This window comes from Cyrtonyx montezumae, unplaced genomic scaffold (assembly GCF_038088225.1).
Source record: "Cyrtonyx montezumae isolate F1298 unplaced genomic scaffold, pur_monq_1.0 scaffold_12, whole genome shotgun sequence".
Taxonomy (NCBI): Eukaryota; Metazoa; Chordata; class Aves; order Galliformes; family Odontophoridae; genus Cyrtonyx; species Cyrtonyx montezumae.
The window spans coordinates 4,911,159-4,927,433 of record NW_027071848.1 but is presented as its reverse complement, the minus strand read 5'-3'; the positions used below and the strand labels follow the sequence as shown (position 1 = coordinate 4,927,433).

The 16,275-nt window shown below is 43.5% G+C and overlaps 1 protein-coding gene across 1 annotated transcript; it reads left to right on the top strand.

Annotated features, from left to right (window-relative positions):
- Positions 1-1,474: 1,474 nt before the first annotated feature.
- On the top strand, positions 1,475-16,164 carry ANKRD42 (ankyrin repeat domain 42). Its single transcript, XM_065729962.1, has 12 exons — positions 1,475-1,519; positions 2,472-2,635; positions 4,169-4,276; positions 4,555-4,674; positions 5,255-5,390; positions 9,299-9,499; positions 10,479-10,604; positions 11,770-11,875; positions 12,466-12,641; positions 13,033-13,159; positions 14,302-14,446; positions 15,597-16,164. The coding sequence occupies exons 1-12, from the start codon at positions 1,501-1,503 to the stop codon at positions 15,690-15,692; spliced, it is 1,524 nt and encodes a 507-aa protein (XP_065586034.1). The 5' UTR covers positions 1,475-1,500; the 3' UTR covers positions 15,693-16,164.
- Positions 16,165-16,275: the final 111 nt, after the last annotated feature.

The window sequence follows — 16,275 nt, the reverse complement described above, 5'->3', positions numbered from 1 at the left end:
CTCCGGCTGCACTCGGTTCTTTGGCCCGTCCTTTTCACCTGAAATATCCCAAATTAGTCAAGTTATGGAAAAATATCACTCGCTTTCCAAACAGGTGTGTTTTGTACAGGGTTTGTGTTAACAGCTGGTCATTGACCTTCAGTCCCAGTCGAGCTCGTGGTGCCTGAGCCATGATACCCATCTGCACGCAGGCATAGGTCACGGCCACCTCCGCACCGGCGTGGGATATTGCCCAATCCAGAGGAAGAAAGAGGGCAAGATTCTTCTGGATTAAAAAATAATAATAATATTGCCTTGAACCCGTAGCACTGGAACGTGGTGTTAAGCACGTCAGTGCTTTGGCAAGCGGTGTTGTTGGCTTGATCTGACTCTGATGTAAGTCTGCGTCATTGCGCTGAAGTCTGTAACACTCACTGGGCATCGTGAGAAGTTGCTTCGTCGTGGGAAAATTAGGACCTAGTGACACTCTCTGTTTAAAATACACAACACCAAACACTACGTGTATTTAAGTATGATTTAAAAACATGAACCAGGCGACCCCTGGAGGACCCTTCCAGCCTAGAGCTATTTGATATTGCTGCTGCTGTTGGTTCATGCAGTATTTTGTGCAGGGCAGTGGTACAGCCTGGCTTAGGGAGAGTGGGAGTGAAGTGATGAAGCACCAGGGGTGTGTTACAGCGCTCGGCTTACTGTAACTGTTTAACTCCCTCTTTTCCTATCTGTAGTAATGCTAAATCTGTCCAAGCACTACTGTCATGCTACAGATTACATTGGAATTAGTCCAATGCAGGGCTACAGAGATGATAAAGGGCCTGGAATACCTCTCTTGTGAGGAGAAGCTGAGAGACCTGGGGCTGTTCAGCCCTGAGAAAAGAAGACTCAGAGGGGATCTGATCCACAACTATAAATATCTAAGGAGCGGAAGGCAAAGGGACAAGGCGTGTCACTCTTCTCAGCAGTGTGGTAATAGGATGAGGGGAAATGGCCACAAACTCAAGCATGGGAAGTTCTGCACAGATGTGTGTGGGAACTTCTTCACAGTGCAGTGACGGAGCACTGGCACAGCTGCACAGAGAGGTGGTGGAGTCTCCTTCTCTGGAGACGTTCAAGACCCACCTGGATGCCTACCTGTGCAACCTGGGCTAGGGAGCTGCTTTGGCAGGGGGTTGGACCGATGATCTCTGGAGGTCCCTACAATTCTGTGATTCTGTGATACTGGTAAACAGTGACAGCTGCTTTTCACTGTATTTGGTGCTTTTATGTATGTCATGAACCTCTGAGCAGCAGCTCATTGATATGCTTTAACATTTTTGATCTCACATTTCTTAACAGTTCCAACTATTGTCTCTATTTCTTCTTCATGGGCAGGAAAACTGAGGCTCTAATGCTGTAAGACCAACATTTTGTTCGTGCTTGACTTACAGAACAGCAACCTGGCTCTTCAAGACTTCTCACAGCCTGATATTTAATCAAAGAGTGTTGGTGCATTTTGGTTCCAGAATGATGACTACTCCAAAAGGTGATTACTAATTCTTTTGCGTTGCTCGTATGCTTAGCTATCTGAAGTTAGCCACCCCAGCTATTACAGCTACTTATTATTACATCTGCTTATTACATCCCTTATTTTTGTTGGCAAATGTAGGCAAAATGCCAAAATGTTGCAAGAGGATTTAGATATCCTACTCCCATTGTGTTCAGTTACACTGTCACTCAGTAACAAGGCCTGAAGGAAAATATAGACTATTTGATCCCATGGCCTGGTGATGGATTTTTTTGGACCACACTGCTTTTGATTCTGCACCACTGAAGTCCATGAAAATGTTATTGAATTTAGTGGGAGTAAAATATGGGGCTGCTAACAGAATAACCTGTGCCAGAGTGATGCTGAGGGTGTAACAGGAGAACAAGGTGGGATGACTAACACTTTGTATGAAGAATTGCTTTCATGTATCAGCTTGAACCGATTCCTCAGTCAAGAGCAATGACATGGGTCTCTGTGCTGTTTGCATGGCTTGCCTACCTGGTGAAGGCCCCGGTGCCCCCAGCACAGCGTGCCTTGCTGTGCCACGTCCTTGGGCAGCAGCAGGGAGCGTGGCCCCAGGGAGCGATGATTGAGAGCTGGTTTGCCCCTGAAGGTGTGGTTGATGAAAGAGGTTGTGATGCCCACAGCTTTGGAAGAGAGTCAGTGTTGGGGTGGACTTGATCCAGTATTTGAACGCATAGGTGCAGTTGCTCTGTCCTCTTCTCCTTTTTCTGGGGCTGGAGGGGATGTGACTCTTTCAGGTTTTTGAATGTTGTTTCTGGGAAGCACATGTGGCTAGGGACCCCTGCTGATACAAGTTACTCTCTTGTAGGTTGCACTTTTGGCTGGTTCTTGTGAACTGTTACCTTGATGCTTCTTTGATTCATCACTTCTTTCATCTCTCTGAAACGTGACTGAGCTGCCTAATGCTTGTATTATTCCTCACCAGATGTCAGGAAGAAGCAAACTTATGCTAGTGTACACGAGGCAGTGAAAGCTGGTGATGTGGAACAGCTTGCATCACTGATAAAATGCGGAGCCTCTATTGACGAGGTGGATTTAGTCCACAAGTTCACACCATTGCACTGTGCTGCACACTCTGGAAGCTTGGAGGTAAAATATTCTGTTAGTGTTCGAACACGGCAAGGTTTTCTGTGTTAATATTTTGCTCTTTTGGGAGAGGCTGTACACAACATTGCTAGCTGTGATCAAGCTAGATCAATAATCTCTGCCTGTTCTTTGTTTTCCTGATTAAATGTATTCACTAAGGAAAGAAGTACAGTTTTTTAGGATTTAGTTTTGCCTTTCTGAAGCCCCAGGCAGTTTATGAAATCAATGTTGTCAATTTTACAAGATCAGAGGTTCTCTTACTCCAAGTGAGGTGTGCCTTATGGCCTCCCTTCTAGTCTCATTGCCTCCTTTTGTCCCTCTTGTGTTTTCCTCTTCACTCAGAACGCTTGGAAAATCCACAAGGATGTGTATAATGTTCTGAGAGTGATTGAACCAGGTGAGAAGTGACACAAAAATGTTTGTTCTGTTACCAGTGTTCTGTCCCATGCCTCATTCTCTACAGAAATAGTTCAAATACAATTCATTTTAATAAGTGAGAACATTGACTACTGATGCAGAAATGAGCAGGTACTTGCTGCATGAATGATTTGGTTTCCAGAAGGACTGAGCTGGTGCATTCAACACAACATTCACCTTCTTGTTACAGCTTCCTTGTGCAATGTTTATAACAATCCTACTGAAGCAGCAGGCTTGTAAATAACCATATAAAAAATGAAGTCCCAAAGGAAAGAATGTAAAGCTCTCTAAATTTGAGAATAATAAGTGCAGTGCTGTTACTTCATGGTACAGAAACTGTCAAGAAAATGCTGATGATTGTGTTGTCAACCCTAAAAATAGATTGCTTGTCCACCCTTATCTGCCTCTATAAATTCTACCATTTTCCATTTAAGTCTCCTGCTCTGCAATCAGTGTATTTGAGTTTATTAAATTATCTGTTGCTCATTTGTTACTAAGCTCCTTGGTGGGAAGAAACAGTGAAGGAAGCAGAGCTGGAGACTAGCCTAGAGGAAGACAGTAAATAATCATGATGTATAACAAAAAGCTTTAACTAGTTTTGTAGCTTGCTTTTTTTTTTAATAGTTGTTTAAGCTTTCTGTGGAAAGCAATAACACCTGCTGAAAAAAAGTGAATAAAGCTAAAATAATGTGAGGCAGGGTGAGAAGAGAGAGGGGATTACATATACCTAAGCAGCTTAATGAATGAATTGGGGCTTTACACTTGATTCGTGGCACGTCTCCTACTGTTCATTTTAGCTGGACTTCAAGTGAGCATGTTTGCACCTTTTTACCCAATGATTTTACCTCGTGCCACATGAATGCTCTCACAGATTGCATTTTAAATCTGGAAAAGTCAAATCAGAAGCCATACTGTAAAGTCATTGCAACTAGTAGGTTGGCTGTGCTTTCTGTACTCTTGGAGGAAGCCTTGAAGCAATCTCATTTCCTAGTGGCTGATGCTGTTTTAAATGCAACGTCTACTGTTAGCTTACAGTTAAAATTTGCCTCAGACACATTATAAAAATAGTTAAATAAGAAGAGTTTATTAAGTAAAAGGAGCTTGTTTTTGGTTGGGCAGTGCCTGCACTGGTTGCTCCAGCATGGTGCTGATGTGACATGTGTGACAGTCAGAGGCTGGACAGCAGCTCACCTCGCAGCCATCCGTGGGCAGGATGCCTGCATGCAGGTATGTAGGAATATTCACTCTCCAGCAAAAGTAAGGCAGACCTTTGGTTTGGACACTTCCTTACAAAGATCAGTGCTCCTACTGGAGCTGGATCTCATCTCTGTGTCTTTACAGCTGGAACCAAGTCACTGGTAAAACAAGTGCCCTCATTTGTTGCTAACAGATTTATTTTGTGTGGTGACCCCAGAGATACCCAGCTGATCATTTCAAGTCATCCTGCGAGGCAGTGTTTGCTCTTTCAGCTTGTGTACTGAGCTCAGGCTTTGCATTTCTTGTAGGCTTTGTTAATAAATGGAGCAAACTTAGAAGCTCGAGACGACCGTGGGTGCACTCCGTCGCACCTGGCTGCAGCCCATGGGCAGTCCTACACCTTGCAAACCATACTGCGAAGTGGAGCGGTGAGAGACTTGTACTTGCAGTTCCCCGGTGCACAGCCAGCCTGCTGCCCTTTTCCATGCCAAACCCTCACTGAGGTTTAGGACCTCCGTTGCTACATTCTTGTTGGTGACGGTGGGAATTTATTTTTAGTGTAAATTTCCATTTTTTAATTGTAAGAGGTGTTAGGGGAACGATTCCAAAGTGGAGAGAGAAGCAGTAACATGGAAAAAACATTTGGATGGGAAAATCACTAAAAGAAGATCAGGTGCTATGTTTTTTTTTTTTTTTTCAGTTGGACAAATCCTTTACAATAATAGATGGTAAGAGAAATCCGGTTGCATATTTAAGAATACTGACTAACACAGTGATAGAAGTATGTCTGAAAACATACCTTGCATGTATGTTTTATTTCAATAAAGCCAAGAACTCATAAGAAATACAACATAATACAACATCTTATGCTACTTTCACAGCTGAAATTTGGAAATATATTTGATTTCACTTAAATAACGTAGCACAATGAACCACTGATTCCTAGTTAGAAAATATGTCTTGTGTCTAAGCTTCATAAAAAAAATTAACAGGCTGTCTTCATTTTAGAATGCAAACATTGCAGACAAGAATGACTGGAAGCCTGTTCATTACGCTGCTTTTCATGGTCGCTTGGGCTGTTTGCAGCTTCTTGTTAGATGGGGAGCATGCATAGATGATGTGGATAGTGATGGAAACCTTCCAGGTACGTCAAGATTAATCGTTTGGTTTTGTAACCCTTGTTGTGTATGTGATAATTATAGCACATCATAAAAAATAAAACAAACACAAAAGAACAACACACTGGCAGCATTGATAGGACAGTAGATAATGGTTTGATAGGACAAAGGCAGACAGGTTTAAACTAAAAGAGGAGATTATATATTAGGAGGACATTATTTATTCAGAGGGTGGTGAGGCCCTGGCACAGGCTGCCCAGAGAGATGTGGTGCCCCATCCCTGGAGGTGCTCAAGGCCAGGTTGGATGGGCTCTGGGCAGCCTGAACTAGTGGGAGGCAGCTGGCCCACGTCAGGGAGTTGGAACTGGGTCATCTTTGAGGTCCCTTCCAACTAAACAAGACATTCTGTGATTCCATGACTGGAGGTGTTCAAGGCCAGGTTGGATACTGCTTTGGTCTAATGGGAAGCATCTCTGCCCATGGATGCTCTTTAAGGTCCCTTCCAAACCAAACCAATTGATGACTGTATGATTTGTTTCATGTTATCAGCCTTGTTATTCCATTCTTATAGTGATGGGGGAAGACATAAATCCAAAGCACTCGTTGATTGGCAGCAGTATCCTGTTCAGCTCCTTCTGCTGCTGGCAAGGCTCAGAGCTCATGGGAGCTGGCACAGCTCACATCAGAAGCAGGCTCAGCCTGACTGAGTGCTGTGTAGGTGGGCATTCCCTGTGCCTGTGCCAATGGAGATCACAGGAGGAGAAGGGCAGGTGGGGCAGCAGTCAGGTTCTGCTGCTATCTGCTCCTTCTTGGATGCATACCAAACTTGAACAGCTGTGCCTGTGTGATCAGATCCTGGCATGTTTATATGCAAGTTTTTGCATTCAACTATTTCTTAACTGGATTGGTAAAACACTTGTTCTCTTTTACATCTGATTTCCCTGTCTTGATTAATTCTGTATTATCTGTAGTCTGTATGCTTTTCAAAATCATGTGTGTAGCCTTTTAGTGTAAAAAAAATGAGCACTCTTTGTTCCTTGGCCTTCATAGTTTCAACACTGACCTTTTGCCTACCACGCTACTGCCTCAAATTACTCTGTAAGTTGAATGCTATCACTGAACCCTATGTTCTTGTTACATCATTTCCCCTTTAACATTTGCCTTCTGTTAGATTATTTGTTCCAAATAACATATTTTCTTCCCTTTTTTTGGAGGTTTAGATTTATCTTTTAAGATCCATTTAAAAATATTTTATCCTTTGCTGAGCACCATTTATCCAGAAAACTGCTGTCTGTGTTCTGCTCTGCAAAGCTGGGTTTTGTTAAAGGGTGTGAGACGCCTGCATCCAGGACATCTGGTGTAGTGGCTCAGGCAACGAAGGATCGTGTTGTTAGGCACTCTGGTGACAATGGAGAAGGTAGCTGTGTTTGCATTTGGGTACACTTATTTTTATGGAGAGATGGTGAATACCAGCACAGTTCCCCTCATATGCTCTGTGCATACTGGTTGGTCAAGAATTTTTTTTGTTATTCTTCTGAAGCTGGTTTGTCCAGTCTTTGCTATACTTCATTTGATCCTCTTATCACCCAGAAGAAAGAAAATCCTTTGTAACACTGCTAATAAAAGCTGTAATTCAGCTTCAAGATTAGCTGGCCAGTGCCATCATTTAACCTGAAAGTACTGAAAGGAATTTACTGAGGTTGCAATACCATGAGCTTAAAACTTGAGAATTGTAGGACTGCACCTTTTGCACATTTGTTATGGCAGAGGCTTTCATTACCTGCAGTACGTTAAGTTTTTTTGGAGGAACTATGGCTCACTCAGTGCCCTGAGTGGGCTGTGTTCATTATTTCAGCATTTGTTTTCTCTCCATATTCTCTTTTTATTACTGTGCTTCACTTACGTTTTACTAGTTAAAAAGATTAATTTAATCATAAATACCATATTAATTTAACTGTAGTGCAACACCTGAATTTTTCACAGTTGCAGTTCTTTCTCTCCCCATTGAGATAGCAGCAAATAACATCGGTCTGATTTTATAGGAGGTGAGATGAAATGTGGAGAAGTTTGGATCCCAACACCAACCATGATAAAGATTTTCAAAGTTCTCAGCACGAAGCAACATATTTTATGTTAGCATCACAAAACTCTTTGGCTTTGGTCTCAAAAGCAAGTGCTCAGCATGTCTGAGATGGTCTGGCACTGCTCCATGCTGGGCACTAGCTGCTGAGAAGCACACGTTAAAAGCATATGACAAATTCCTTTATGTCTTCTACAGCTTCCCACTGAAACTCTCTGAAAAGACACAGACACAGTAGAGCTTTTTAGGGTATTTTTCCTGTGCCATTTTTGCAGAAGACCTCAAGTTTCTCTGTCTCCTTTCTGCATAGGATGGGCACTTAATAACATTTGATCTCAAAAAGTGAAGTTTTATCCCTGAGATTCTTATGTATTTGAAAGTGGATTTGTAAAAGTTGATACTTTTTTTGCACCAGCTGACCAGCAATCAGTGCTTAACTTGTGGAAAGGTGATAAATTACTTTAAAACTTGTAAGTATTGATTTGGCAACACGAATATTTGTGCCTAAAATGAAATTGCTGTTGCAGTGCAAATTTACTGACTCCAGTAGTCGTAGAAGGGCTAGGATTGGAAGGGACCTTATAGATTATTCAGTTCCAAACTCTTCATTTCACTTCTTCCTAACTAACTCACCAACTAAAATTAGGACAATGGGAAGAACTGCCCTGATTTCAGCAGAGTTCAGATTTTCTCTTCAAGTTTTAGCAACCTTCTGTAAGTGTTGTCATCGTGCCATAAAGCATATATCTATTACCTTGTAGAGCATTAATGCTCTGGGAAGCTGAGAATGGTTTGCTTGAATGTGCTAGAAGTTAGCTTAAAGTGACTTAAGTGGCTGTTTTTTTATTTGTCCTGGATTATATTTAGCAACTGTGAAGGTAATCAGAAGCAGCTAACCCTTTTGCCTGCAGAATGTCAGCCAGCTTTTACAGAGCATTTTGATGGAGTGATAATACATATTGAGTTAACACATGGAGCAGTAAATGGAGTGATAGTCTAAACTGCATTTATTTTGTAACTTCTCATTAATGGGACTAGAGACTGTGATTTATTTCATAAAAATGGACACGTATTTTGTACCTCTTACTTTGTTTTAGGCCCAGCACTCTACTGGTATTGAATAACTAAAGTTCAGTGTAGCCTAAAGGACAGGGCAGGAAGCACCTCTGCTCTGTCCTGTCCTGGGACAGAACAGCTCCTGCCCACAGCAACTGGCCACAACTGTAAACATTAAAAAAATGTAACAGAAGCATAGTATCAATACATATATGTATTATTGGGAATATGTATGTCAGGGGGTGTACCTCCAAAGCTCTGCCTTGTAAAGTGAATGTGACAGCTGTTTTACAGATAAAGTAATGGAGCTGCAGAGGTGCAATGCAGCTTGTTTGGAGTGGCACAAGTGGATGTGGGACTGAAACAGATGCCCTAACTCCTAACCAAAGACTCCCTTTGCATGCCCTCTGTAGTCTTCCTAGGAGAACGAAACCAGATCACAGCTGCTAAGGAATGAGATTTCATTCCATGGGGAACATGAGACCCCACCAGTGCCCCCCTCTGTGCTCTGGGGTCTCTTAGCAGTGTCATGTGGGTTGGCTGCAGTCAGCTCTTCCAGGGAATTTTCTTTGCAGATCCTGTCCTTGACAGCTTTCTTTTACCTCCTTTGCCTGTAGCTGAACTCTGTTCTGGACAGGAGCTGAGTATTCCCTATCCAGCTGGCTGCTCCCTCTTGTGCAGGGTTGGATGTCTAAAGTGCTGGTAGAGGAGCTAGATCTAATTGGTAGTGGAAACACTGCCTTCCTGGTGGTCAGCAATGCCCTGCTCTAACATACTTGGCTTCCCCTTGTGCTGCAGCTCATCTGGCAGCAGTGGAAGGACACCTGCATTGCTTTAAGTTCCTGGTCAGTAAAATGGCCAGTGTCATGCACATGCTGAAAGCCAGGAATGACCATGGGGAGACTCCAAGGGACTTGGCTGAGCGGTTCTATAAAGACAATATTCTGCAGTATATTGATGGTGTGGAAAAATTGGGGGAGCATCTAGAGACACAGGAAGGTGAGTAGGAATCAAATGTTAAAAGTTGATTAAACTTTGTACTATTAAAATAGGCATAGTAATTCTATGACACTCTGAAATCTTGTACAAGCAAAACTGTAACCTTTATATTACCATTGTAAGGTACAGCTGTGGCACTTACTGATAGCTAGACTGGGATACTCAGTACGACCTTATAAATATTATTTACAATAATCAAAGTAAAGCTTCTCAGATTGTGTTGCACTATGAATACCAAGTTGCTCATCTTCCACCTAGACTCCAGCAGATATCCAGAATCACTGTATGATTTTCATGAGTTTGCAGATTTTCCTGCTAATGATCACGAATAACTGCTTAGCCTGGAGAGATCCCACTGAAGTTAAGGTTACTTACCAGGAATACTACTGCAGTCAGCATAGCAAAGGATGCAAGGGTGGCAAGGTTTCTAAGGAGGATGTTGAACAGAGCAAGGATATGAGGATTGCACCTTCACCTCTCCTCCAGGTGCTCACTTTCCATGTCTGCTAGGCTTTTGTCACTGTGCTCACAGATATACACACACTCTCCACCTATGAAAAAAACCTAGAAAAATCAAATTGCCTGCATCAGTGGTTTCTAAGCAAGAAGAGGTAATATAGTTTATATATTTGCTTAGACTATGGAAATCTGAGTATGTAGATGACTACTGTTACCACCAGTAATTGAACATTAACTGTAAAACAAAGGTATATTTGTCATTTCAGATTTATGAAATGAACCTCTTAACTGTATAAGATGCCTGTAGCCATAACCAAGACAGGTTTAGTCAAGTCCAAGATGAACAATCCGAGATTTGCAGCTGCATTTTAACAAATTAAAAGTGCATTACCCTTGCTAACTACAGCTATGGAACATCTGTTAGTGAGTTGTTATCATAGAGGCAAGTTGTTTGAGACAAACACGAGCATGTTTAGTGGAATTTCTGGCATCTGTTCAAAAATGTGTGTTTCATTTTCAGTTTTAGCTTTCCCAGCCCATGATGCTGCTTTCAGAGGGGACTTGTTAGTACTCAGAAGATTAGTGAGATGTGGAGTAATCAATATTAATGAGCGGGATGATAAGGGATCCACTCTCATGCACAAAGGTCAGTAATTATGATCAGTGTTTGAGCTTTTTACTGTTTGCTGCTGGCTTCTTCACTTACGCTTTCAAATGGCTGCTCATTAGATAAACTTAATGAAAACCAGCATCTCATTTCCTGAGGGCTCAAAGAGCAAACATTTTATGATGTATGCATGCGTAGGTGTCACTTTAAAAACAAAGTGACCAAGCTGAAGTCAAGGTAAAGCAGTTTGTTTTCAAAAGAAAACAACATCCCCATTATTAATTTTTTTTTAATTGGGTGAGATGTTATTTCCAGAAACATGGACTAGTTAGGCATGGCAGTGATTTGTACTGTGGTACGAGCCTTTATTCACCCAACATATTGGTACAGAGGAGATGTGTTATGAAAACCACAACGAAGTAATGTGGTAGTGCACTGTGCAGGCAGCAGCATTTCTGGTATCTGACACCTTGATCTGTAGTAGAGTCCTAGCATGACAGTGTAACAGTCTGCTTGTGTTTGAGGGTTTCTTAGTAGTGTTTGAGAGAAGAAATGGCAGAGAAAAGATAGAGGGAGGTATTCTTGTAATATGCTTTTAACACTATTTCCCACAGTTCTTTTTGATTAGAGAAAAACAATTTTAAAATTCCTTCACATTTCTTGCCACAACCTTTTCTTGGAAAGTTTCTAGCCAACAGTTGTTTCATCCCCAATTTTTACTTCCAGTGTTTCTGATATGGCGAAATTCATGGCTGATGGTCAGTACATTTCTTTATTTCAGTCTGACACATCTCTAAATTGGGCACTGTCAGAAGCAGGTTTATTTTTCCTTAAGAAAAAGGCTCTCAGATTTCATCCAGACATGCCAAGGACCGTCTCCCATATGTGACACATCATTACTGGGACCATGTGGGGTGGGCAGTAGCCGTGCTGGTGCTTGGGGCTGAGAACATTCAGTTTAGCTCAGGTACAGCAAGAGTTGCAAGTACATTTCAGGGACCAGAAAAAGGCACAAACACACACTGCATGATCTTCCCATGACTTGAGCATCTTGAAATATATCCTTCTCTGAAATAATATCTCACCCTTGTGGTCTTAGTGAAGCCAACCTCAGGCGTGTTAAACCATGACAGAAAGGGGATGTAAGAAGTTCAAGGTGCTGCAGTTGTATCCAGCTGACTTACATGCACCTTCCTTCCCACAGCTGCAGGACGGGGGCATCTCCATTGCTTACAGTGGTTGATTGAAATGGGAGCTGACTGTGACATTACCAATGATGCTGGGGAGACTCCAAAGGATGTAGCCAAGAGGTAGCAGAACATGTGATGTAGCTCTGTCTTTTTTTTTTTTTTGTAATTTATTTTACTACTTAAATATCAAGCCAGCTTTGTTGTAATTGCTCCTGATTTTCAGTGATGAAGCAAGAACTGATCAAGCCCTTGAATTACAGCTCTGAGTGATAACCAAAGCCACACTGTAGCTGCAAAAGACTGTAAATTTAATTTCATTTGTTTTGAGCAAGGTCAGACATAAAATATGAAAACTAACTGATAGGATAATTGTGAGCTTGTGTGCTCCAGCTGTCCAAAGTAAATGGGAGCTAGAGAAGGCTAGCTGATCTTTAATGTAATAAAAATGATGTAGTTGCTGATGAATTCAGTTAAGAAATCCTACAAAGGAAAATATGTTTCTTCATCATAAAAAGATTTCATTGTGGCAGAGTACTATGGAGAGGAGATTGCTGCTCACAGTTTGTATACCAAGGCTTCCTCGAATCCTGAAACTCTCTCCTCTAAATGGGAGCATGAACTGTTTCAGAGTTTCTATCTCGTGGGGGGCATGGCTGTGCATTTCAAGATTACAGAGTTATATTGGTGTAGGTTAACTGTTCTCTGTGCAGATTTGGCCAGCTTGCAGCTGTGGAACTTTTGACTCAAAGAACTGGGGACAGTAACTCTAGTGATGAAGAACTGGATTCAAGCAACATAAAATTTTTTGAAAGACATGGTGTGGAAGGGAGTACAGATAGCAAAGAAGACTTAATCTTGGATAAAGCAGAGAAGAGGAACGCACGCAGTAAGCATTGTCTGTCCTCACTCACTAACAGCACTGTATTTCTAGTTGCACAGTTTCTATCAGCTGCCACGTTTTTTTCTGTTGTAGAATGAGTTTGTTGATAGGATCTCTGTGACTCTGATTACCCAAACGAGTTGTGGAAGGTTAGGTAGGATGGTACAGGACAGTCAGAACATAACAGTTACAATCCCTGCTGCTGAAACCACGTTGGAATGCTCTTTGTTTCTGAGAGCTGTGTGCTGTGTGGGTGCCAGGTATATCTCAGTGCGTGCTGAGCAGTGTGGTTACTGCTCTGTGTGTGTGAGACTGTCTCCCAGACTGTTGGACTTCAGCATGAGTGTCTTCAGTTGTTTCCATGCATTTTACCTACCTGGAGAACCCTGTCTTACAGTAAGGGCCTATCGCAGGATTCAGGAACTTCAGCAACTTCTGGAAATTGCCTACAGCAACTACAGACAGCTGGGAGGAATAACTGAGGAGGAGAGGAAGATGAAAAAAGATGAAAAGGAGGTTCAGAAGTAAGGTCAACTTTATAACATGTCCCACTTTGAAGCCTTCTTTAAGGCTACCTTACACTCAGGTTGCTTCAGCCATTCTGTCTTTTCCACTTAGCAAATTTAGCCACACTAAAACAAAAAGGACTTCATCCATTTGGCCATCTGTAGTCTCCTGCCAACCCTGCAGTACAACACAAGTGATTGCTGGCTGGATTACAGCCTGCACAAGAAGATAGCCCTGATTCTACCTCTACCTGTCAAATATTTTGGCTACTCATTGTTCTCAGTCCCTGAAGATGAGTATGTCCATTAAGTGCTTGGACCACCTCAAACCAATGCCTCAAATGATGTGCCATTAGTGGAGGTCAGAGAGCATCCCTAAGTCCACCCTGAGCTTTTGAAACTGAAGTACTGCTTCTCAGGGTACCTACAGAGACCTGGGTGCAAACCCCAAAATACGTACACTGTGTGCCAGAAAACCCCATTACTTTAACATTTATTGTCCATAACACTGTACTTGGTGAACAGCAGGAACTGCCACGTGAGAAGGATTTCTAGCAGATTTTGAACAGGTCTCCTACCTTTGTGGCTGTGCTAATTCACTGTGGCACAGAGGAGAGGCAGCTCAGCTCCAGATGACTCAGTTGCTGCGGTCAATTAGTGATATACAGGAATAGATCAGAATTAAGTGGTAGCAAACCGGTTCTGGGAAATTCAGTTAATTTAGTAGCTATTGCGAGTATGACTGATGAGAACTTATGCAACTGTCTCAGCCAATGCTTCAGCTTCCTTTCAGTAAATGTCAAGCAGGCTCTCGTTTGATCGTTCCTCATGTGCTCGTACCCGGTCACGCTAGGATGTGTGCGGAGGAGCCGGCTGCTGCTGGGCGCGGAGCTGCGTTTCAGCCCTCCCGCTGGAGCCCGGCGCTGCCTCGGTGTGCGGGGAGGTGTCTCCATCTCGTGGTCAGAAGCACCCAGCACAGCCGCTGCGGGGTGGGCGGAGCTGCAGAAACTAGAGCTTTGTTGCATAGGGGCCCGAGCCAGGGGCACGCTGCATTTGTGCTGTTTTCTGCTCTCACTAGTCTGTTCCTTAAAACACGCGTGGAGTGGCCGGGGCACGGCTGGCTGTGCTCGAAGCTGGTTTGTCCCCTTTGCTTTCGGCAGGGCCGTGAGGGAGCTGGAGGCGCAGCTGGAATCCGAACGAGTCAGGAGGGAAAAGCTGGAGAGCCAGCTGGATTGCTGCCGCGCCGAGATCGGCCGCCTCAGGGAGAGCCGGGGGAGAGCCCGCAGCCCCGCTGCTCTGCCTCTGGTGAGTGCCACCCTAAGGTGCCCTTTCCCGGTGTATGGGACGGACAGCAGTCCCACTGCTTGTACGTGTTGTCGCTAAGATTCTGAGATGTGGTGCTTGGAAATACTGGAGAGAGTATGTTAACAGGACACTGAAGTGAGCCTTTGCTGCATCCTGACCTGAGGGCTTATCAGTTTCTCTTTGTCCCTGGCAGAGAAGAATATGAATTCTTCCTATTAAGAAGAGGGAGTGGAAAGGTCCTTGATTGCTTGCATGGTGACTGGCTGTTCATGTTGCTGGGTAACTAGTGCCCAGTTCAGACTGGAGTGGCGACTTCAGGAGCTGTCCCCTCATTCCCCAGCTGCCATAGATCCTAGCAGCTACCACGCATTGCAGGATCTCTCTTTTGCATCAGAACTCTCCTTCAGAAAGGGTTTTTTCTCCTCCCTCATACCTCAGACTGGAAATAGAGTTAGTGGAGGCCTGTAATACAGTGTTCCTGTGTGCAACAGCTGAATTCAATAATTGGTCTCATGTCACCTTAAGCATCAGGCTCACTGACAGCAAAGATGGGGCAGACAGGTTGAATCAGCAGGTAGAGACAGAAAACATATATGCACGTGTTTAATCAAATGTGACAATAGGTGAGAAGTTCACATACTGAGTTTGGAGACAAGTAGAGCTGGCTTTTCAGACATCGCCTCAAGATGTTGTGACAACACTGCATTTTTCAGCTCTTAGGAACATTCAGCCTCAGCTGCTGCTGGCTGTGTCAGAGCTCCAGCCAGCGGTGAGGCCCTGTTGCTTAACAGCTGCTCTGACCATTGCACTGCTGTGCAACTGTTCACAGGGTCCTGCTATAACCTCTCTAAAAGTGGAAGACTTGAATCGCTGGCAGCGTGGGATGAGCCCAGCTAGCCATTAGGGTAACTGTGCTTACATGTTGCAAGCTGAGACAACTTTGCTTCCAAATCTGCTGTAGCCAAGGGGCCTTCACATTTTACCCTAGTGCAACTGCTATCCTGTGCCCTGGGGCTGTGCTCTGTACCAACTTCCACAGAATACAGCATGCTGTGGTTATTCAGAGCCATGTATTTTTAAAGTCTGTCTCATGATGTAGCAGATTTATGCCATTGCTGCTTAATGGCTGTAACAATGCCCTTTGTTTCAGGAACCTGAGCCCACCTCCATTTCCTGCAAAGAGAAAAAGAAAGTGAAGAGGAACCCAGCCTGCAGCCACGGTGGAGTGTTTGTGAGGCTGCGCTGAGGAAGGGGCAGTATCCACGTTTGTAGAGCCCAGTTCTGCAGATGAGCTGTGGCTCATCAAGCTTTCATGTCCAGGATAGTTTAGCAAGAGCTTTGCAGATTGGAACACCCCAAAATTCAACTGCATTAATACCATAGGTCCTCAGCTATGAAAAAGGTATCCTCACCTACTAGTCTGCTTGGAACTGCTGTCTTAGAAGAGAAAAAAATGAAGAACGCCCCTTACAGCTCAGACAGGACCTGCAGTATGGACACGAGGAACAGCGTAGGGGTAAGTCCTTGCAGAGCACCAGCTAGGTGCCATGCTGCTGACTTTCCACCTCCAGCACATCTGTGTGAGCCACGGAGTGGCTGCCATGCAGTATTTTGACTGTTTTGATGTAAATCATAAATCCTTGTGCTTGAATCCTGATTTGTCCTTTCCTCTGCTACGCAGAGCAGCTTAATCACAATAAGTTTCAAAGTTACTGAAAAACTGTGTGTGTGTGCAGTAGATGGGGGGCGTGCTCAGTAACAAAGAGAAACCCAGGAAGTGGATCACAAACTTCAGGGTGTGTGGTGGTGATGGTGGGAAGCTGCCAGAT

Coding starts and splice junctions, on each gene's coding strand:
- ANKRD42 (XM_065729962.1), top strand. Junction 2,636..4,168: donor CACACTCTGGAAGCTTGGAG/GTAAAATATTCT, acceptor TTGGTTGGGCAG/TGCCTGCACTGGTTGCTCCA. Junction 4,277..4,554: donor GGCAGGATGCCTGCATGCAG/GTATGTAGGAAT, acceptor CATTTCTTGTAG/GCTTTGTTAATAAATGGAGC.